The sequence below is a fragment of the Centropristis striata genome, chromosome 20 (assembly GCF_030273125.1).
Source record: "Centropristis striata isolate RG_2023a ecotype Rhode Island chromosome 20, C.striata_1.0, whole genome shotgun sequence".
In the NCBI taxonomy this organism is placed as follows: domain Eukaryota; kingdom Metazoa; phylum Chordata; class Actinopteri; order Perciformes; family Serranidae; genus Centropristis; species Centropristis striata.
The window spans coordinates 4374406-4399127 of record NC_081536.1 but is presented as its reverse complement, the minus strand read 5'-3'; the positions used below and the strand labels follow the sequence as shown (position 1 = coordinate 4399127).

The 24722-nt window shown below is 34.7% G+C and overlaps 2 protein-coding genes across 2 annotated transcripts in view; both read right to left on the bottom strand.

Moving 5' to 3' along the window:
- Nucleotides 1–4658: 4658 nt before the first annotated feature.
- On the bottom strand, nt 4659–5310 carry atoh7 (atonal bHLH transcription factor 7). The gene has a single exon (XM_059323809.1). It carries the CDS (start codon nt 5088–5090, stop codon nt 4659–4661), a length of 432 nt encoding a protein of 143 aa, XP_059179792.1. The 5' UTR covers nt 5091–5310.
- A 6795-nt stretch (nt 5311–12105) lies between these two features.
- Nucleotides 12106–24722, bottom strand: part of mypn (myopalladin) — a 36879-nt gene continuing 24262 nt past the window's right edge. The window contains exons 12-20 of the mRNA XM_059323893.1: nt 22801–22878; nt 20457–20678; nt 19720–19869; nt 16991–17070; nt 16693–16819; nt 15414–15621; nt 13999–14164; nt 12676–12809; nt 12106–12557 (exon numbers count right to left, since the gene is read on the bottom strand). Coding sequence (XP_059179876.1) covers nt 12379–12557; nt 12676–12809; nt 13999–14164; nt 15414–15621; nt 16693–16819; nt 16991–17070; nt 19720–19869; nt 20457–20678; nt 22801–22878 — 1344 coding nt within the window. The 3' untranslated portion in view covers nt 12106–12378. The remainder of the gene's footprint in view (nt 12558–12675; nt 12810–13998; nt 14165–15413; nt 15622–16692; nt 16820–16990; nt 17071–19719; nt 19870–20456; nt 20679–22800; nt 22879–24722) is intronic.

Genomic DNA, 24722 nt, shown 5'->3' with positions numbered 1-24722 from the left:
AATACAATGGTGCATGTAGCTCAGGACCAGGTTCTTTCTGCAGAACAGTGGTGCAGAATAATGTCAAGGTCAAGCTAGGAACCCAAATGTGGGTCAAAATAAATTTGCAAGTTTTTTCAGCACAGCAGCTGTGTGCAGGAGGTTGTTCGTTCATTCGGTCGTTCATTCATTCATTCATGCATTCATTCATTCATTCAGTTGGATTGTTCTCTTTCCTGCTTATCCCAAGCATTCCGCTTATGGGAATATCCCAGTGTAGTAAAAGAAAGTGTTTTAAACTAAATTTGATCACTCTGCATTTGTATGCATGCATATAAACACTTTTATCTAGCTTTAGTTGAGACCTGCAGTCACGGTTTTTGCCCTAGGAGGCTGGCATTTGGCGAGGTGCTCATGGTGTGTGTGCTAATGCATGACTGCATAAATGCATGCATAACTGCATAAATGCATGCATGCATGCATGGTGTTGCAGCAATTCTGAATTCACACTTATTTATCTATAATTTTACTTATAACTAGGTTCATTTTGCACTTTAAAAAAACTCATTAGTCAAGTATTTAATTCACACAGTAGTATACAAAAATGAGCAGAAAACATGTTATATTGTAATTAATATTGTTATCTAGATATAACATGACCCATATAGGGATAATGTTTTGGCCAGCCCTAACTGTAAATGTCCTCTTACAGAGAAGGCTGAATAATTCAGCAGCTAAAAGACAATCTCATTTGTTTTGCCCTCTCAATTACTTCCATGCTGAGCACATTGTTGTCACTATTGATTAACAACTCAACCAATAACGCGCTGCTATTGAGGAAATCAATTAATTGCATGTCGATTATATTTTCTGTCACCAACTGTTAGCGGCTTGTGACTGAATTAATGAGAGGAGTAATTGCAGTGTCACTGATGGTCTCCGCCTCATTACCAATACGTACTTTTGACTCTGCCAGCTATTCATTTTTTACACGCCAACTGTCAGAAAGCGTTTATTACGTATGCAAACATTCAACGTGGCATATGAATCATTATGACCATCTGTATCAGAGTTTGGCACCTTTTCTGTTCGCCTAAGTCCCTGCAACATTTATCACACATGTGTTTAAGTCTTCCTGGCTAATATCACTCATTAATCAAGCAGATAAATTAATGAAAATATAGTTTGTTGAATTCTTGTTTCATATATTTGATATATGATCTCTATCTACATATTTGTCTTTGTATATATGTTTATTTAGTGTTATTAGAGGCATGAAACAAACCACACTGGAGTATGAAATGATTAAAAAAATCCCACATAATCCAATAATAACAACATAAATCAAGTGCAGTCTAATAAAATGCATATATTGTATAAGCAGTTGGACAGTACAGTTACTGCTCTGCTTGCATTATATTTTAATGCACATAGAGTTTGGGTCCAGCTATGGCCGTTCATGCTTCAGCGGCTGTGAACAGAGCGATTACACACAGCCATTACCACACAATGGAGTTTAATTTCTGCTCCCCCTCTGAAGCCGTGCTGGCAGGATCTGGCACACAGGCTTCCTTAATCTGCGGCGGCTTGTGCCACCATTCAAAACTTTTTCAAATCTGAAACAATCCCTTTTCAGCGGCTGATGATTGCCATTTAAATCAGTCGCCGTGTGGCTCCAACAATGGACGGTTGCAGATCATATGGTGCATCTATACTTACATTACACTGTCCTGTAGCAGAATTGAACCCATTTTACATTATAAATTATTATTTATACTTATATATATATATTATTATTATTATTATTTATACCATTATACTTTAAAAACTCAAAAATGTGCCTTTTTTTATAGAGAACATTTAAGAATAGAATAGTTACAGTCATGGGGAAAAAAATAGAACATTTTTTCTTCATTTTTTTTTGTTTATAATGTAACAAAAATAGCTCATACGAGTTTAATTTAAGAGCTGATATCTAGCCATTTTCCATAGTTTTCTTATTAATGATTTTGGTTATTATCAAGAAAACCATTAAAAATGTTTGTCAAATAAACAATTGTACCTTTAGTTGTACAAGGCATTAAAATGAACAAGAAATTGAAGAAAAAAGGTCTAATATTTTTTTCCATGACTGTATACTTACATTACACTGTCCTGTAGCAGAATTGAACCCATTTAATACTTTAAAAACTCCAAAATGTGCTATTTTTTATAGAGAACGATTAAGAATAGAATAGTTACAGTCATGGCGAAAAAATAGAACATTTTTTCTTCATTTTTTTTGTTTAGAATTTAATTTAATTCCTGTTCCTTGTTTGATAATAACAAAAATAGCCCATACGAGTTTAATTTAAGAGCTTGTATCTAGCCATTTTCCATGGTTTTCTTGGTAATGATTTTGGTTATCATCAAGAAAACCATTAAAAAAGGCCAAGATATCAGCTTAAATTAAACTTGTATGAGCTATTTTTGTTGTTATCATTATATTTGTCCAAAAAAATGTACCTTTAGTTGTACCAGGCATTAAAATGAACAAGAAATTGAAGAAAAAAGGTGGTCTAATATTTTTTTCCATGACTGTATACTTACATTAGACTGTCCTGTAGCAGGATTGAACCCATTTAATCCTTTAAAAACTCCAAAATTTGCTTTTTTTTTATAGAGAACATTTAAGAATAGAATAGTTACAGTCATGGGAAAAAAATATAACATTTTTTCTTTATTTTTTTGTTTATAATTTAAATCCTGTTCCTTGTTTGGACACATATAATGATAACAACAAAAATAGCTCATACAAGTTTAATTTAAGAGCTGATATCTAGCCATTTTCCATGGGTTTCTTGATAATGATTTTGTTTTTTATCAAGAAAACCATTAAAAAAGGCTAAGATATCAGCTCTTAAATGAAACTCTTATGAGCTATTTTTGTTGTTATCATTATATTTGTCCAAAAAAATTTACCTTTAGTTGTACCAGGCATTAAAATGAACAAGAAAGTGAAGAAAAAAGGTGGTCTAATATTTTTTTCCATGACTGTATACTTACATTAGACTGTCCTGTAGCAGAATTGAACCCATTTAATACTTTAAAAACTCCAAAATGTGCTTTTTTTAATAGAGAACATTTAAGAATAGAATAGTTACAGTCATGGGGAAAAAATAGAACATTTTTTCTTCATTTTTTTTGTTTATAATTTAATTCCTGTTCCTTGTTTGGACAAATTTAATGATAATAACAAAAATAACTCATACGAGTTTAATTTAAGAGCTGATATCTAGCCATTTTCCATGGCTTTCTTGGTAATGATTTTGGTTATTATCAAGAAAACCATGAAAAATGACAAGATATCAGCTCTTAAATGAAACTCTTATGAGCTATTTTTGTTGTTATCATTATATTTGTCCAAACAAATGTACCTTTAGTTGTACCAGGCATTAAAATGAACAAGAAATTGAAGAAAAAAGGTGGTCTAATATTTTTTTCCATGACTGTATACTTACATTAGACTGTCCTGTAGCAGAATTGAATCCATTTAATGCTCCCAAAATGTGCTATTTTTATAGAGAACATTTAAGAATAGAATAGTTAAATGATCGCACTCAGTCCCTTCAATGTGGGTCTGTTTTAAATGTTTATTGATGATGATTTTGGTTCCCCCGTTGACGTAAAAGTGTCTTATCTCAGAGCACAGGAGCTCAGGACAAAAGGAGGATTTATTCCCCAGAGAGCAGAGCGAGGAGGTGCAGCAGACATGACCTGCCATTACTCCTGCTGAGAGCCTGACACACACAAAACAAAGGACATGCTGTAAATTAGTTGTTCTCCTTGACAACCTTTAGTTTTATAGTTAGTTTCAAGTTTAATGACCACACAAAGGAGACAAAGTGAGATAATATGAGGGTTAAAATGCCAGAGTTTTCTAACAATAGAGTATATTTTGCACAATAAGTGTTTTTGAGGATGTAAAAGGGAATCAGCTGAAAGGAATCGGCTTTGTTTAGTTAAAATAGTATAAACTTAGCATGTAATGTAATTATGTACAGTAGATACAGTATAAAGCACTTTACATACAGTACAATACAGTAAAACAATCCCATATTTTACCATCATAATTAGCTTCTGAGTGTGATGGAAGACAATCAGGGATAATAAAAAGAACAAGAGAAAGCTTTTTCATACAAAATAGTTTTTATTTTTGATCAAAATCTATAATTCAACAAAATAGAGGTCTGCATGTGAAAAATAACATCTATTTTCCATCTCTACAAACACATACTTGCATACAATTTGACGAAATAGTTACATATTGACTTTAACGATGCAACTAAGACCACAATGATTTTCTCAGAATCCATTGAACATTGCACATTTTAGGGCCGTATCAAAATAACTGATAAAAAATAGCCTGTATCATCACCAGTACAATCTAGTGGTCATTATATAATGACACTACATTTTCAGTCGTTGCTATAATTTGAACAAAAAAAATGCTCAACATTGCTGGGTTTCCTAGCAAGAATAAAAGAAATAGAAGTCTTTCTGGGAACTAGATAAATACGAAAAGAAAAATAATGCAATACAAATGTATTTACTGTCTCCTGGTTTGAAGGAGAAATATTCACATTGTCACTCACATCCAACAACATGACTGATTGTCTACCACGTGGCAGCAGTTTTTTTTATGCATGGACCTGGTGGCCGTCGAACTGATAGGAGAAGGACGAGTGCATGTAGTCCTGATCGGAGGCCGAGTCGTAGCGCACGAGGCACGGGTAGCTCTCCGGCTGCACGCAGTCAAACTGCAGGTCCAGCCACTGCCTGTGAGGAGCGTTGTGTCTCCTGGCGTCTGTCAGGATCCGGTTCAGGGCCATGATGTAGCTGAGGGCCATCTGCAGGGTCTCATACTTGGACAGTTTTTTGTCCTGGCCCCACTGGGGGACCACTTTCCGTAAGCGATCGAAAGCCGTGTTCAAACCCTGCATCCTCTTCCTCTCTCTGGCGTTGGCCGCCATCCGTCTCCTCGTGGTGGTCTCGTATTTCTCCGGGCTCTTGGAGTCCCCCTCTGAGGACTCGGATCCAGAGTCGGTGCAGCTGGCTCGCCGAGACTTCATGGTTTTCTGATTGAAGGGTCAAACCGGTTTGTATGTATGTCCTCAGGTCAGGAGAAGCGTCCAGTGTCCAGTTCCTCAGAGGTCTCCTGTTTTGTCCTCCTGTTTCTCCTTTGTGTCAGGTCCTTGTAACTCCAGATAGTGGGACAGCCTGAAGAGTCCAAGGTGTCTGTGATCCTGGAGACAGTGAGGGAGCAGCTTTTATAAGATGGAGCAGAAGAACAGGTGGCAGCAGGTGGAGTCCCGGCCCACCCCTCCACCCCACCCCTCCATCCTCAATATTGCATATAGAGAAACACACCCATGCAGACTCATAAACACCCACACCCACTCTCAGCACACACACACACACACACACACACACACACAGAGGCATATATACACACACTCAGCGCACACACAAACAAAACCTTAATGAAATTCCAATTATCCTGGGCTGGGCTATCTGGCCGTGGCTTCACTCACAGCCATGTGTCACAAACACCAAAAGTCTACCATCTGGTAGCACAACTCACCACAGCTGATGGTGCAAACAAACTTTTAAAGGGCAAAAATTATGGATGTAGTTAAAGTTATGTTCCCAGCAATTATGTACAATAAGAAAAAAAGACCTACCTATTAATTATTATGGATCAAACTCCTAATTTAACTTCTAATTAAACAGAATATTCAAAAAATATGGATTATAATTACAGAAATGTATTTGTAATTTAATAAAATATCAGAAATGTTGCAAAAAAAGGCAATAAAAGTGTCCTTTTATGTTAAAATTCAACTTATTGTATATGCAAACATAGCATCTCACCTCGACTTATAATAAAAAGTTGACTTATAATAAAAAAGTCATTATGGATCAAACTCCTAATTTAACTTCTAATTAAACAGAATATTCAAAAAATATGGATTATTATTACAGAAATGTATTAGTCATTTAATAAAATATCAGAAATGTTGCAAAAAAAGGAAATAAAAGTGTAATTTTATGTTTAAATTCAACTTAATGTATATGCAAACATAGCATCTCACCTCGACTTATAATAAAAAGTTATTTTTATTTATTTATTTATCAATATTTTACAAGTTTAAATATTCTCTGCTTTTCTTGCAATGCGTCCCAGAAATACATCTTGAGGGATCATAATTAAATATTTAATTAATTTATAAATTAAATATGAAATCTTTGGCTACAGTCACCTATAGGCTACAGTATGAATCCATTAAGGTTTTATTCATTACATAAGTCAGCTAACAGGCTGTTTGCCCTTTCACTTCTCGTGTAACTGTCTCATGTATCTGTTCTCCATGTGATAATAATCATAATCTGAGATTAGCCCCAGGCAACAGAAGTGGAAGTGTGGCCTGTAACCTGAGGGATTTTAACAGCACATCAGGGGATTATGGCTCTCAAACAATATGTGCCAGATTACTGCACCATCTGAGAGTCTGAGAGCAGTTTGAACAGGTAAAAAAGTCTCTTTATATGTTAGAAATACACCAGTCTGAAAGGGTGTTTATCGGTCTTAATGAATCACAGTATGTGGGATGCATTAATGTTCCTTATGTACTGGGGACCACATGTGAGATAAATAATTGATCTGTTTGGTGGTCCGAGAAAAATGAGACAGACAGAATAATTTGTCTGTCTGTCCTCCCCATCTGCCAGCATTGAATTCTGTAATTCAGGAGCATAGATCTGACTCTGTTACAAACAATGTGCTCACTGTCAACACACACAAAACAACCGTACAGGGCTTTTAGTCTACTTTAAGTTTTAATGACAATCTCAGTATTTCCCTTTTGAAACACATTAAATTGTAAATAGTAATTTGTTTCTATTACTAACTACAATACCTATTAGTATTAGAGTATTTATTCTACTTTACAGTTTATTTTTTCTCTACAATGTATTAATCTGTCAGCTGTAGTTACGTGATTAAATATATTATTTATAAGACTTTATTTGAACTGAGGTTTCCCTCATTTACAGTGACAACAAGTACATTTACAAGCAGTACAGAAATACAAATTCAAATGACTGAAAATAGACAAAAAATAATAAGTAAAATGCTATTTAAAATGACCAAAGCTAAAAAAAACTGTTGCAGACAGTTGTGGGAAAGTCTGCAATAAAGCTACGAAATTGAAAAAATATGATATCTCATAAAGCATAACCAATATGGTTTAGAGGGGACAAAATTCACCAAATACAAAATATTGCGGCTGTTAAAATGTGTTTTTGTGCTGGAATGAAATGTTGAGTGTGCATTGATTTTGCTGAATTTTGCATTATTATTATTATTATTATTATTATTATTATTATTGTTTGTTTGTTTGTTTGTTTGTTTGTTTGTTTATTAATAATTTACTATATATTATTATGGACCTTTTTGTGCATCCTTAATTAAGTAGAATAATGATATTTAATATTAATTAGAGTATAAATTATACAGAGAAAATAAAGAATAAATAAAATAATAATATAAATAAATAAAATGTAATAAATAGCTAAATAAACATCAGTACTACACAGTTGAAGTTGAAATAAAATAGTTTTTTTAACTCTTCCCATGAAATGATTGTGACAATTTCATTTTTGAGAGATAAAATGTCAGTTCTCAAAACTTTATCAATCAATCTCTTCTGATATGACATATCACAATGAAAAGGTGAAAGGATTGTGTCTGAAAACAAAATTATTCCAACTTTATGGTCAACCATGTATTTGTTCAGTATCAGTCGTTGCTGAACATTTTGATAAGAATAAAATAAATAATTATACCATTTCTAAATGATCCCAAGCATCATTTTCTGCATTATATGTTCGATAAAAAATGTTTTCATATTGGTTGATATCAGACACTATATAAGCTGATACCAATAGATACCAAAGTGTCTGTGATTGGGCGATATATCGTCATGGTAACACTTTATAGCCGACAACATGTGCTGTTTAACAGCAATAATGTTCATGGGTCAATTTGACCCAGGGCATTTTTAATTATCCAAAGTGTCACAAAATAAAAAATCCCAATAAACATTGTTTATATTTCATTAAAAACTCCATTATTAACCATTTTAACTAATATTAGTGTAATGGTGTTCTTTACCTCTCACAGATCATGGTTCAATGAGGATAATTCACTTGTTTTTCATAAAAAATGCATGTTAAAATATACAATGTACATTGGAAATACCTACATATAAAATATAATGGTTTTACATGACATTGATTTTTTTTATTTTATATATTTTTAACATATATGTATATCTATATATATTTTAATTTATTTTTTTAAACATTTTTTTTAATGAAAAAATACTTTTAACTATTTTTATTTTTTTTAGATTTTGACACTTTGAAATGGGTCAATTTGACCCGCAACATAACAGAAGGGTTAAACAAATTTGCACTGTAAAAAGTTGTCAGTCTGCATCATAATAAGTAAAATGCTATTTAAAATAACCAAAGCTAATTTGTCACAAAATTCACCAATTACAAAATATTGTGGCTGTCAAAATGAGTTTTTGTGGTGAAATGAAATGCGAAGTGTGCATTGATTTTTATTAATATTATTATTATTATTATTATTCTGCATCATGAGTACTTTTAAAACGTTTACAGATTTTGAGCAAAACTTGTATAATTTTTGTAACTTGCAGAACTTTAACTGCTACTTTCACACCATGGTATTAGTACTTATACTCGAGTAAATGATCTGCTGCTTTATTTTCTGCTGTGCTCCTTTGTCAGCTCCTGACCCTGTGTGCTGACAAACTCAAAGCTTGGCTGTAGAGGCAGGTTATGAATGATTAATCACTGTCGGAGGCCGAGAATAATGCCCCGTCTCTGGTACTGGGTCATGGACACAAGCTGATGCTGTCTGGTCATTTTGGGATGGACTGGTTAGCTGTGCAATTAGGCATATAATCCCATCTACCAGTTGGTTCATTGATTACAGATTGATGTAGTTTGCCAGCTGCTGCTTGTCTTGTCTGAGGGCCTCGTCTCAGACGTGGCCCGGCCCTTCCGTGTCTTCCACCCTTTTTTTTTTTTTTACCACCCCTCACACGATTGGCTTGTCTGAGCACCGATGGCTCTCTGTCAAAAGCCATATGTCACAACTGAGGAGTGAGCCGTCTGCTCTCTCTGACAGAGACATGTACCCTCATAAATCCAGCTCTCCTTATGGAGAAATGGAGATTAGGGCACAAAGCGTATGTTTCAGTGCAAGAGAAAGTGTAAGAAAAGGATTCCCTCAGCATGTGAGGTTTGACTTGATAAATCTCATTATGATTACAGGATTAATTTATAGGAGTAGTGTGAATAAGCCTGTACTTAATGAGGCTAGAAAAACACAAAGTGTGCCACTACTTCTGGTTCCGTGTGGACTTTTATTGCTGTTTTTTATACCAAACTTAAACTTTTCTTTCATTATTGTGTCCATACTGCACTGAAAGAAAAGGGAAAAAAATTAAATACCATGTTCATTTTCCATATAAGTGAGTTATGAGTGTAAAAAAATAGAATATAGAAACAACATTTTGAAAAACAACTCATTCAAAGCCCACAGATATGAACTACCCAGCAACACAGTTAACAAGTAGGTCTGGCAGCTGGTCAGATGAGTCGGAGGATAATTAGGTCACGTAAGGTGAATGTAATTTTATGCCTATTTGAACTCTCTTCCCCTCTAATTGGACTGATTAGCAATGCTTAATTGGCTTCTGAGCTTTGCTATTTCTTTTGAATGTGGCCTCAGTTTAAGCTAATATGGCTGATTACAGCACCACAACAAGCTCAGGGTTCTCACTGCAGAAATGTACATTAATTTCACAATAAACTGCCAGACTACAGTCTTAAAATTCAACAATTCTAAAAAACAAAGGGTGAACAAAAGACTCAAAACTTCATCAGTTGCACAAAAAAAAACTGAAAAGAAGTAGAATGATTGTGAGCAGCATGCAGAATTGAACCCACCTGTTCCAGCAAAGTAAACAAATCACTCATTTGAATAAATATAACTTTATTCTGAGAAGGACAAAACTATTTTACAATGTGCAACTTTACATCAGTTGAGTGTGTGCTGTCAAACTTTTCTTCAATAAGTTTTTAAATCAACTTAAAATTGATCTTAATCAAAATTCAGTAATAACCAACTGACTTGTTGGTGTCATTTTATTCATCTTTTTTTTAGTTATAACAAAGTCTGTTTTACCAAAAGCTCTTTGCTTTAAGTCTCATCTGATAATGCATCTTGAACTGCAAATACAGTCGCGACAAATCTTTGTCTGCAACCACTAACCGTGAATAAAATTCACCTAAAATGTTATTATTATTATTATGACTGAGCAGACACAGTGCGTTTAAGTTATACAGCATTGTACAGGTGCATCTCAATAAATTAGAATATCATAGAAAAGTTTATTATTATTGTCAGTAATCCAATTCAAAAAGTGGAAATAACACATTATATAGATCCATTACACACAGAATGAAACATTTCATGTCTGAATTTATTCAATTTCTTCTAATTATAATGATTATGGCTTACATTTAATAAAGGCCTAAAATTCAGTGTCTCAAAAAAAATGTAATATTACAAAAGACCAATTTTAAAAAGTATGTTTAATATGGAAATGTTGCACTCAATACTTGTTTGGGGCTATTTGACTTGAACTAGTAGAAATGGACTTTTCCATGATATTCTAATGTATTGAGATACTCCTGTGTATTCATCAGCCATTGGCATGCATGCACATGAAAAAACATGGTGCAAAAATGTGAACGTCAAGAAATAATTCAGGTAAAAGTAGAAAGAATCCCACCTTGCTGGAGCCATTCGAATGAACTGCTCTAAATGGCACATTCAGATGTCTGTTAATAAACTTTAAACTATCTCTGATTGTCAATAAACAATAACTTAAAAACTACTTTTTATAGAAACTTTAAAATAAACTCTTACTACCAGTACAGATGTATATGTTTTTTTAAATAAAAATAAAGCAGTGCTTGTACCACTTTGAGAACAGGACTTACAATTAAGAACAGATGTTACCACCAACATTCAGCAGCAGCCGCACTAAATCGTAGCTAAATATGATGTAGAAAACAAATCATTCAAACCTGTCACAGAACACTGTTGAACTCCACTGATGGCTCATGAGCTAAGACTTTGCAAATCTGTTTTTTTCTGTGTGTGAAACACTCTTCATATGACTCAGAGTAAATAGGAATGGTGACAAACCCAACTGTCAGTGCTGATAGCTTTAACACAAGAATTCTTTGCCATTCTATCACTTCAAACGCTTCACACAAATCACATGACAATCTGCTCGGATCATTATGAGAAATAGACAAAACTATTTCACAATGTGCAACTTTACATCAGTTGAGTGTGTGCTTTCAAACTTTTCTTCAATATGTTTTCAAATCAACTTAAAATTGATCTTAATCAAAATTCAGTAATAACCAACTGACTTGTTGGTGTCATTTTATTAATCTTTTTTTTAAAATTTATAACAAAGTCTGTTTTACCAAAAGCTCTTTGCTTTTAGTCTCATCTGATAATGCATCTTGAACTGCAAATACAGTCGTGACCAATTTTTGTCTGCAACCACTAACCGTGAATGAAATTCACCTAAAATGTTATTATGGTAACGCTTTATAATAAGGTCCTTAATAATCATTAATTAATAAGTAATAAGGCATTGTTCTCGCTTTAGATCCGGTCGTTGCAAAAAGCATACATAACTTATAGTTAACTTAGAATAGATGAGCAATAGAGTATATTTTAATATCAATAAGCAAACAAAATAAGATTAATAAAGGCATGGCAAAGACATAATGGGTGGGTCATGGGTGTTTGTAATGCCATTATTAACACTTATATAAGCTTATAAACACACAATAATGTTAATAAGCATCTTGTAAGGACTTACAAGGGCCTTATTACTTGTTGATTAATGGTTATTACAAGGACCTTAATATAAAGCGTTACCGTTATTATTATTATTATTATTATTATTATTATTATTATTATTATGACTGAGCAGACACAGTGTGTTTAAGTTATACAGCATTGTACGGGTGCATCTCAATAAATTAGAATATCTCGAGTAAATAGGAATGGTGACAAACCCAACTGTCAGTGCTGATAGCTTTAACACAAGAATTCTTTGCCATTCTATCACTTCAAACGCTTCACACAAATCACATGACAATCTGCTCCGATCATTATTCTCCGTTTTTAGCGCTCTAGGGGAGAACTGTGAGGGTCACCCTGCTGCAGAGTCACAGCTCCTCGCTCTCCAGCATGGCCTCCGGAGGGGAGCTGGAGAACAGGATGGGGTTGGTCTCCGACGTGGGGAAAGCTGACTTGATGTCGAGCCCCTGGCCCGTCAGAGCGGCGTAGCGGCTACCGGTGCGCGGAGCCTTTTTCATGGGCGCCGGGATGCTCTGATGCCACTGTGCTGAAGTTGCAGCAGATAGCCAGATAGTAATTACTACTTAAAGAGTGACAAAGCTCAAAAATGTGGCACATTTCTTGAATAAAGCTGAGAGTTTTGCACAGCTATGCAGAATATTCACCATAGATATCAAGCCTGCTGGTGCACGATATGACTCCAGCCTCGTTTTTCGCTGACACTGTGTACCAGCCAGCGTCCTCTTTTCTTGTCGGCTGGATGAGGAGACACACGTATCCTGTTGCATCCTGGCTCATGCTGAAACAGAAAGATCATGGAGAATTCATTCCAGTTCCAATAGAGATCTTTGAAACTATAATAGGGGATATATGATTATATTACTACATTTAGCTGACAGCTTAAGTTACTTTTCAGATCAGGATTTAGAATATAAATCAGTATCAATTTAAAGGGATTTAATAAACCTCATAGCAATATATTAAGTGCTTAATATACCTAAATGCATCAATGCAAATAATCCAATAATATATTTAGAATATATAAAACATTGGGTCCATTCTGCATAATGAGTACTTTACCTACGAGTACTTTAAGTACATTTTGATGCTGATACTTTTGTACTTTTAAGTTTTGAATGCAGGATTTTAATTTCACAGTGTGGTATTAGTACTTTTGCTTAACCCGCTTGTTATGTTGTGAGTCAAATTTTTTTTCAAAGTTTAAAAATCAAAGAAAAATAGTTAAAAGTATTTTTTCATAAAAAGAAAAAAATTAATAATTTTTTTTTATATGTAGGTCTTTCCAATGTACATTAAAAAAAGTTTTAACATGCATTTTTTATGAAAAACGAGTGAATTATCCTCATTGAACCATGCTTTCATTGCTCTAAATATTGATTGAAACGGTTAGTAATGGAGTTAATAATGAAATATAAACAATTTTGGTAACGCTTTATATTAAGGTCCTTGTAATAACCATTAATTAACAAGTAATAAGGCCCTTGTAAGTCCTTACAAGATGCTTATTAACATTATTGTGTGTTTATAAGCTTGTATAAGTGTTAATAATAGCATTACAAACACCCATGACCCACCCATTATGTCTTTGCCATGCCTTTATTAATCTGATTTTGTTTGCTTATTGATATTAAAATATACTTTATTGCTCATCTATTATAAGTTAACTATAAGTTAACTATGCTTTTTGCAACTACCGGATCTAAAGCGAGAACAATGCCTTATTACTTGTTAATTAATGGTTATTAAGGACCTCACTATAAAGCGTTACCACAATTTTTATTAGGATTTTTTAGTTTTTTACACTTTTGGATAGTTAAACATGCCCCGAGTCAAATTGACCCACGAAAAAGTATTGCTGTTCCTGAAAAACGAACATAACAGGAGAGTTAATTAAGGGATCTCAACACTTTTTCCAGCTTTTTCTTTTGCCTGAAACAGCTAAACAGAGACTCTGAACTCCCACTGACCTGATTCTGTCCTTATTTCTAGGAATGGTGTCATTGTCTTTCTTCCAGAAGATGACTGGAGGGGGCATACCCACCACCCGACACTCCAGTCGGACTGGAGTCCCTTCAGGAATCCCCATGTTCTGCAGCTTCTCCAGGAACTGGGGCGGGTGCTTCATCTCTTTCTCTAAAGTAGACATGACTAAGATTACTGGAACTGCCAAACACAGTATAGGACATCACTAGCCTGGGTATACCCAGACTGCCTTGCACGCTCGAATTTCATTTCGAACCTCCAGGCAGTCTGGAAACCAGAGAGGTTTCTTAGCCCTGTTTTAGGATCCAATCACAGAACGGGGAGGGACGGCAAGACGATGATGCGTACTACTCGGCAGACGGAAGCTTGTAGTTTTGTAGTTTTCTTACAGATCCAACATGGCTGCAGCAGACGCGAAACTCTCTTTAGCTGTAGACGGTGTTTTGAATAGTTTAGAGCGAAAGTTGATTTTAAAAGATGAACAATGTTTGACTTTACACTCCTGTTTCACCACGAAAAAGGATGTTTTAGCCTTGCTTCCGACAGGATTTGGGAAAAGTCTAATCTACTAATCTACCAACTAGCCCTGCTACTAGCCCCGCTACTAGAGCCGCTAATAGCCCCGCTACTAGCCCCGCTATTAGCCCCGCTACTAGCGCCGCTAATAGCCCCGATACTAGCCCCGCTACTAGCGCCGCTAATAGCCCCGCTACTAGCCCCGCTACTAGCGCTGCTAATAGCCCCGTTACTAGCCCCGCTAATAGCGCTGCTAATAGCCCCGTTACTAGCTCCGCTACTAGCGCTGCTAATAGCCCCGCTACTAGCGCTGCTAATAGCCCCGCTACTAGCCCTGCTAATAGCCCCGTTACTAGCGCTGCTAATAGCCCCGCTACTAGCGCTGCTAATAGCCCCGCTACCGTAATGCTGGTGATCTGGCTACGAGCCGGGGGACAGCGGAGCCGCCAAGAGACCTGCAGCAGCTTGTTTATTAAAGCTTAAAAAAGCTTGTTTATTAAATCATAAAATCAGTGGATGTGTGTGGCTGAATGACATGAGGGGGAATAAAGCGTAAAAATAAATAATCTTGCAGAAAGCGAGAACTGGAGAAGCAAAGCAGCAGCAACACTCTCTTACACACACACATAAGAAACATCCATTTCTGTTGCTCTACTACGTCATCTGGTATAACTGATCTGATTGGCTAAGAGCTACCTACAGACGCTTTGATAGACATTCTTAGCGTCCAATAAACGGCTCTGGAGGATCGTAAACCACGCCTCCTCTACGGAGAAATGAACAGCTGGTTTCCAGACTAATCTCATTTGTGATTAGTCTGGTGTTAGCCAGGCTAGGACATCACAATAAAAGTCATTTATTTCTTTTCATTGATTGTCCTTACCCACAACTTTCAGCTCTAGACTGAAGGAGCTCTGTCCCGCTTTGTTGCTTGCGATGCACGTGTACGTGCCGGCGTCCTTCTGCGTCGTAGGATCAATGACCAGAGAGTGGACGCCATTCTCACGCACCAACATCCTGTGGTAAATGTCTGGATAGATGGGCCTCCCGTTGACCAGCCACATCAGCTCTGGGTTGGGTAGGCCGCTCACCTGCATGACAAAAAAAACGTTGAAAGTAGGGATGTAACCTGCCAACTCCATTATCTATAACGTTAATGATTAATTAATCGCTTAATGTTATGTTTTTATACATACTCCAGTATGAATAAAAACATGCATATATGGGCAAAATAAAAGATATATATACAGTCCTATGCAAAAGCCTGTTTTGATAATGGACGCTTTTATTTTGAAAGGACGAAAAGAGACTTGATCCTGTCAATCCTAAAATTAAATCAAGTGAGATTAAACTGTAAAGATAACGTCAATGTTTTAGCCCCTAAAGAGGCATGAGGTTAGTTTCCACAGTAATCTTGCATATTTAAGTGTGTTTTGTGTTTAAATAAGTTTTGGATTAAATTAAACTCAGTTATTCATGCTAGCAAGCTTTGATACAGTAAGCTAGCTTTGCTCAAATTAATCCTCTTGTATTTCTGTGTGTTTTATAATTGTTATTGCAACTTTAAGTTTGCAAACTGTAGCTTTATCCAACTTTATTCTCAGCTTGTTGGCTTATTGACGTCGCTCGGTCATGTTTCAGTTACTGATACACAGCCATAGATAAAGTTAAAATTAAAAAATACACAGTTACACAATATGGCAGCCATTTATGGATTATTATACTAAATATAACCCAGTGAAAAATTAACAAATGTAAATTTTGGAAAACCTGACATCCTCCGAGTTGTATTATAATATTTAAATCTATTTTATTTGTAAACCTTATTTTTGTTTTGATATTTGATTTGACTCCACCTAGGTTTTTTTTGTGGGTTTTTTATTTTTTTTATTTTATTGCTTTTATTTTTCTACTATCATTCTGCTCTTTCGTGTTGATTTTAACCATGAATGAACATGTACATTCTTTATTTTTGTATGTGAACAAAAGAAAAAAACCCCAATAAAGAGAAGTTTGAAAAAAAAAAAAAGTCCATGTGAACGACCAAATTCTTAACTACCATTAATCAACCACCGATTAATTATTCCCATCCCTAGATCAAAGTAAGAGAAGCAAATGTGCATTAATTTATTTCTGCATTAAAACCCAGACTGGCTGCTTACCTTACAGTCTAGTCTACACAGTTTCCCCTCGTTAGCGAGCATGTCCCCCGGAGCCTGGAGGAAGTGAGGCCGGAAAAAGCGCTCCTCGGTTGGTTCACCTTCAACTTCCTGTATGCGAGCTCGTACCCTAAAAAACATGAGCAGGGCGTATAATGAGGCACAAACGCATGCATCCATGGTGGACAAAATGTGCTAAATATATCAGAGCGGAAAACATCTAATAATAGTCTGGTTGGTCATGCTGCAGAGGGCGTCCTCCTACCTCTGCTGATCACACTGCACACTCAGGCCTGCTCACCTCTGGGAGTGAATAGGTGTCATTCGGTTTCGGGGAGGTCCTGTTTGGACTATCAAATGACCTGAGCAGCTGATTCGTCCCTGATGGTCATTAAATATGAGATATCAGTTTTTGTAGCTGAAGAGAAGACGTTGACAACATGAGCAGTAAGTGTGTAGTAGTATCACCTGTGGATCAATCAGCTATAGAGAGTTGAAGGAATCATTCTAAAACCTAGAAACAGTGGCGGTTCTAAACAGGGGCCTACAGGGGCCACTGGCCCTGTGTAGAAGCCTTTGGCCCCTGCTGTGGCCCCTGTGTCAAATTAATAATAAAATGATCAATTTATAACAATGAACAATGGAACAATTTTTTTTTGTTCAAACAATATCTCATTGTACACAAAAGGAACCCAGAATGTGTACATTGTATAATAGTTTAATTCCATTGAGTCTTATAGGGCTATTTTGTCTATTTTTGTATCCTTTTCATGTCTTTACGTGTCTTTGTAAGTCATTTCGTGTCTTTTTTGGTAATTTTTGTCTTTTTTTGGTAATTTTGTGTCTTTTTTTGTCATTTTTATGTCTTCTGTGGGTTTTTTTTGTGTTATTCTGTCTTCTCATTTTGTGTCTTTTTTGGTCATTTTGTGTCTTTTTCAAGACATTCAAAGATTTTGAATACTTAAATATCATCTTTGCCATTTTTTCATGTGCTAATGTGCCCCTCTGATTAAACACTGGCCCCTCCTTGGCCCCCACAGTAAAATTGGTCTAGAACCGCCACTGCCTAGAAATGTGTTTTGAATTTTACAAGTCCATTTCTCTTGTAGAGGTGTGAATCCCCATAGGCCCCAGGATTCAATGTAATCCCAATACTTGAGTCATGATGCCATATTATTGCGATTTTAAGTATTTTGCCATATGATGAGTTTTGCGATACAATATATTGTGATTTAACTGTTTAACTGCATTTTATGTCCACAAAATTAAATTTAATCAAGAATTATTTTGTCAAATAAGAGAAAATTCTCAGTCTATTCATCTCACTTCAGTCTTTTTATTTCTCCACAATGAGAGTCAAACCCACATACTGACTAACAAAGTATTCAGTCAAACTCTGGCTTTTTTAACCATGTGTAATTATGTGTTTATGAAATTGCACCGTCCCCTTTTAAATAAACTAATAATAATAATAATAATAATAATAATAACTGAACTGAACTGATATCAAACATGTATGGACGACAACAACTGCAGCATTTTATCAAACTTTCTTCAACTTTAAGCTTCACTGCTCTGAATTTTTTTGAATGAAACATAAAAATAAGCCTAACTTTGCTTCGAGAACTTCCCGACACCATATCCTGACACACATGGTGACTATAGATTCCTTAGATCTTTCTTAGATCTCCAGTATATTCCTGAAAGTGAGCCCGCTACGGCCTCCCGAACGCTAAATATTGATACTTGCCAGCCATGAATAGATGTAATATTGCTACGCAAAATATCTCGAAACTATGCTGTATCGATTTTTCCCCCCACCTCTATTCCCTTGACTCAAAGTCAATGGTTTTTTAAATGGGTTTTGTGTTTGAAAACTGAAATAAGGGCTATGGTTAGCACAGGCGTAAGAGAGTTTCACATTTTGTTCTACAACATAAAATATGTCAGTAAATACCTCTGAATTTTGAAGTTTTTGCATGAATTAAAAGATGCAGTTGATATCTAACTGCAGTAGTTGCATTACAATTATTTTCAGCTCAATGGTGCTGATATTAACTTTTTACTTCCGTGAAAGTTGTTCATTCGTGAAGATTATTCTTGCTGAACAAAACATTTAAGAATCATAATAAGTCCGGCAGAGAGCTTATTTTCTGCAAAAAATCCCACATTACAATGCCATTGACTTTTTGTTGAGGGAACCAGGACAAATGAAACTTGTGTTGGCCTGCAAAAACACGTCATCCATGCAGCACTCTAATAAAAAAGCTAATGGATTTTGAGATTCCCACCAAGGTTATTATAGTTAACGAAAACTAACAAAATAACAAAAACTAAAATTGAAAAAACATTTTTGTTAACTGAAATAAAAAGAGTTTTTTTAAAAACGATAACTAACTGAAACTTTATTGTGTGGTCACAAAACTAACTAAAATTATAGTGAAAATGTCCTTTGTTTTCGTCTTTGTCAACTTTTTTTACACATAATTCAGTGTTTCTATTTCAACATGCAGGAACACATGGTAAATATGTTTACTGAGACTGGGATGTTTACACTTCAACCAAAATACAAAACACAGAGAACTGTAAGAGTTAATAACCTTATTGGTGCTAAGATGGATAAACCAAAGGAAATTAAGGCACATACCCATTACAAAAAAACTAAAACTAACACTAAAACTAATAAAAACTAAACTAAAACTAAGCGTTTTCAAAAAATAAAAACTAAACTAAAACTAGCAAACTCACTCTAAAAACTAACTAAAACTAACTGAATTTGAAAACAAAAATTCACAAACGAAATTAAAACTAAAACTAATGAAAAATCTAAAACTATTATAACCTTGATTCCCACCAGTGCATTCTGCCTCTTTTGCTCTCTGCACTGATGTTTACCACCATGCAACCAGAGCCCAAACAAACACGATTGGTCAATAGAACTTGAACTATAAACACGCTATAAACAGAAACCAGAACTCTTTTCAAAACAGCTTCTGCCTTCATGTGCAGGTATCTGTTTGCAGGGATTACCTGAGGATTAGCTGCCATGATGGTGTAGTTGCCATCGTCGTCATTGGTGGTAGACTCTATATGTAGAGCACAGGTCCCGTCCCCCTCTCTGATCTTCTTATAGTGGATGTTTTTCCTCAAGATCTGCTTGCCGTCCTTGAACCAGTAAACCTGACGAGAGGCACGGATGTGGAGGATAAATTGTGACACTGGCTAAAAAGCCCATTTGGATTAGTTGAGACCGTCATCAATTTACTGCCTGGGGACACATAGTTGCTAGCTGCAGGGCTTTAAGTGGCTGAAAGCCTTTTCCCTTTGGGGAGTAAAGGCCCTCTCCCTTCTTTTTGTTTGTTTTATTGAGACTGGATTGAAACTTTTCCCTGGTTGGAGTGCTGCCTTCTTTCCTTTTGTGGATTATATATTTTTTGGTGGATTACCTTTTTCTATTTTTTTCACTTGTGGATTACCTTTTTTTCGTTGGGGATTATATTTTTCTGAACTGTGACACTTCAGCCTAGATTGAGGCATTTTCTGTTCTTTTGTACATGCCGTAATTTCGGGATCGCCCTCATTTATTATTACTATTAACATTTTGTTGCTATCAAAAATCTCTAGCCTTTCTACTTTTATAACTGAACGGTCGCTCCTTCATTTTTTAGTGGTAACTTTAGTTCGCTGTGTCGGCCTGAATTGTTACAAAATGTGAGTTATGAAAGTGACAGATTTTTACGCTGTGATTTGTGCATTTGACTTCTCACCTTTGGAAAAGGGATTCCCACTACTTTACATGAGAAAGTGACGGGCACGCCCTCCATGGCTCTGTAGTTCTTCAGCTTCTTGTCAAATATGGGCGCGATGCACTTTCCCTTAGGAACGTCATCGTGCTGCACCTCATCGTCAGACTCCTCCACCGGCGTCCGCTCCAAACGGAACTCGATCTCGCTCATTAGTCTCTGCTCAAAATTGGACACTTTGTACTCCTGGAAGAGGAAAAACCACCATTTAAAAGTAAAGGCCAGTTCATTTATACGTCCATCTGTCCCCTGAATACCTGCTCATAATAACATGCGTACCTGGAAGGTCGACACACTGAGATATGCAGTATGCAGCAATAATCAAAAACATGAGACAACGTGCATCTACAGTCATTGAAAAAATGATTAAACCACCCTTTTTCTTGAATTTCTTGTTCATTTTAATGCCTGGTACAACTAAAGGTACATTTGTTTGGACAAATATAATGATAACAACAAAAATAGCTCATAAGAGTTTAATTTATCTTGATAATAATCAAAATCATTATCAATAAAACCATGGAAAATGTCTAGATATAGATAGATAGATAGATAGATAGATAGATAGATAGATAGATAGATAGATGGATGGATGGATGGATGGATGGATGGATGGATGGATGGATGGATAGATAGATCCCAAGCTGGGAAATTACAGTGTAGCAGCAGCATTACACACAGAGACAATGACAACACAATTAAATAAAAAGAACAGCTCTTAAACTCTTATGAGCTATTTTTGTTGTTATCACTATATTTGTCCAAATAAATGTACCTTTAGTTGTACCAGGCATTAAAATGAACAAGAAATTGAAGAAAACAAGGATGGTAATCATTTTTTCCATGACTGTATTTGTCATGTAGCAACCGTGGTCTTAAAGTATCAATCCGTAACTTTAAAGGTTCAGGATTGTGACTTTAAACCACTTGATGAGGATCATGCAGCAGCATCTGTCCAACAGAACCATTTCTGGTTCATTTTTCTCATCCAAAAAGACAAAATAATGGCTGAAGGTAAAACAGAGAACAGAGGGAAGATGAACTGCAGAGTTGAAAGACAAAGCAGGAGTTTATTTTAAACTGTGAGGACAATATGCAGGTTTGTGAGTTGAAGATTTTTTTTTTTTTTTTAGAAAGGGCGAAGAAGGGTTATGGACGATGGAGTATTAGGGCCACATTTAGAAAAAAAAAAAAAAATTTACGAGATTAAAAATCGTAAATAATTCATTAATTACGAGAATTAAGTCAAAAATATTTAATTAATTACGAGAATTAAGTTGTAAATATTTAATTAATTACTAGAATAAAGTAAAAAATATTTAATTAATTACGAGAATAAAGTTGAAAATATTTAATTAATATACGAGAATAAAGTAAAAAATATTTAATTAATTACTAGAATAAAGTCGAAAATCTTTAATTAATTATGAGAATAAAGTCGAAAATATTTAATTAATTACTAGAATAAAGTTGAAAATATTTAATTAATATACAAGAATAAAGTTGATAATATTTAATTAATTACGAGGATAAAGTCAAAAATATTGAATTAATTACGAGAATAAAGTCGAAAATATTTAATTAATTTACGAGAATAAAGTCAAAATATTTTATTAATATACGAGAATAAAGTCGAAAATATTTAATTAATATACAAGAATGAAGTCGAAAATATTTAATTAGTTACTAGAATAAAGTCGAAAATATTTACTTAATTACGAGAATAAAGTAGAAAATATTTAATTAATATAAAAGAATAAAGTAGAAAATATTTAATTAATTACGAGAATAAAATCAAAAAATATTTAAAGTCGAAAATATTTAATTAATTACAAGAATAAAGTTGAAAATATTTAATTTAATTACAAGAATAAAGTCAAAAATATTTAATTAATTACGATAAATATTTACAACTTTATTCTCGTTATTTATAAAATATTTTCTACTTTATTCTCGTAATTAATTCAATATTTACAACTATATTCTCGTAATTACTTCCATATTTACGACTTTAATCTCGCAATTAATTTTTTTTCTTTTCTAAACGTGGCCCTAATACTCCGTCATAATTACGTCATGGAAAATGTCAGTTAAGTGAAAAAAACTGAAGAATACAGCACTCCACATCTATTATTTTATTATATACTAAAATGTGGTTTATTCGTGCAGGTTATATATTAGTTAACAACATCTTGAGTGTTTGATTAAAGATATTACACAGTATTTAGACAATAACGTTTCGTAATCTCGGCCGGAAACATTTTATTAACCCATACAGCCTCGAGCAAAGCGGTGCAGATCCTTGTACCTCATCATAGTTAATGACAGTAGCAGGAATGTTTGGTCCAAGGGGTCTGCTCGCTGTTTTCCCCTCAAAACTCAGCTTCTATGAGAGGATAGGGATGGAGGATGAACACTCACAAACGTATACTGATGGAATAGCACACAAGGTAACTGTTAACAGCATGCGTGTGTTTTATGTTATGCTACATGGTAGGGTTGTCAAAAGTATCGATACTCAAAAAAGTATCAATACTAAAACGTTGTATCCGGATACGATACTCATTTTCAAAAGTATCGATACCCAAAGTATACACAGTGTCAGTTTACATAAATGTTGGTGACTGAAAAGCAAGGTTATTATAGTTAACGAAAACTAACGAAATAACGAAAACTAGAATTGAAAAAACATTTTCGTTAACTGAAATAAAAATAAAAACTAGAGTTTTTAAAAAAACGTTAACTAACTGAAACTGTATTTTGTGGTTATAAAACTAACTAAAACTAACTAAAATTATAGTGAAAATGTCCTTAGTTTTGGTTTTTGTCAACTATTTTCATTCATAATTCAGTGTATTTATTTGAACATGCAACACATGGTGAATATGTTTACTGAGACTGGAACCAAAATTCAAAACACCTGGAACTGTAAGAGTTAATAACCTTATTGGGGCTGAGATGGATAAACCAAAGGAAATAAAGGAAACATTTATTATGACCGCTTTGAATCACGCACCCAACATATAGCCCATAAAACTAACACTAAAACTAATAAAAACTAAACTAAAACTAAGCATTTTCAAAAACTAAAAACTACACTAAAACTAACTGGATTTGAAAACAAAAATTCACAACAAAATTAAAACTAAAACTAATGAAAAATCCAAAACTATTATAACCTTGCTGAAAAGTGTTATTTTCTAGTAGTCAGGCGGCTTAGGACCAGATTTCAGAATAAAGGGGACACCAAATTTCTTCCACATGGTCTCTATCACCATAAGTTTAAATTTTTGGTAGGAGCCACTTCATCAAGATTGTGGATCAGAGATGGCACCCATATAAAGTCTATGAGAACCAATATATCTTCCAATCCACTTAGAACATCCATCTTGGTGTCAAAATATGCATTTTCTGGGTCAAGGAATCATTTAAAGCTATTGAGAATATCACTAGAGATCTGACATGAGATTAAAGCGTTCCCTTGATTTTTTTTTGAGCAGTGTACATCACTCTCCCGTGAACATAGATTCATTTTCAGCTCAGGATTCCTTGCTGCAGCACTTGAAGACCTACCAGTCTGGGTGAAAATGAACATATCTATTTGATCAAATAATTATCTAGTGATATTCTCAATAGCTTTAAATGATTCCTTGACACAGAAAATGTATATTTTGACACCAAGATTGACCTTCTAATTGGCTTGGAAGATATAGAGTTTCTCATAGACTTTATATGGCTGCCATCTCCGATTCACAATCTTGATGAAGTGGCTCCTACCAAAAATTGAAACTTATGGTTTTAGAGAGTATGTGGAAAAAATTTGGTGCTTTTGTCCAAAGTGTCCCCTTTATTTAGCTAAGCCACCTGACTATAATTGTTATTGTTTATTGTGTTTATTTATTTTTTGCACTACCTCAGACCTGAAGCTTGTTATCATGGTTGCAGTTTCTTTTTGCACAACTGTTTTTTATTATAAATATTTAACCTGTGGTTCTGTTCATTTTTACATGTTGCATTTTTCTTGTTAATAAAAAAATATTTCTGTCAAATTTTGGGGTCTTTGTTTTTATTTCTTGTGGTATCGAAAAAGGTATCGAGTATCGAATATTTTCCTGAGTATCGGTATCGAGTTGAACATTTTAGTATAATGACAACCCTATTACATGGACACACAGCGATGAATGACTGGGGAGGGAATGATGGCTGATGCTCTGCTGGATCGAAGCGAGT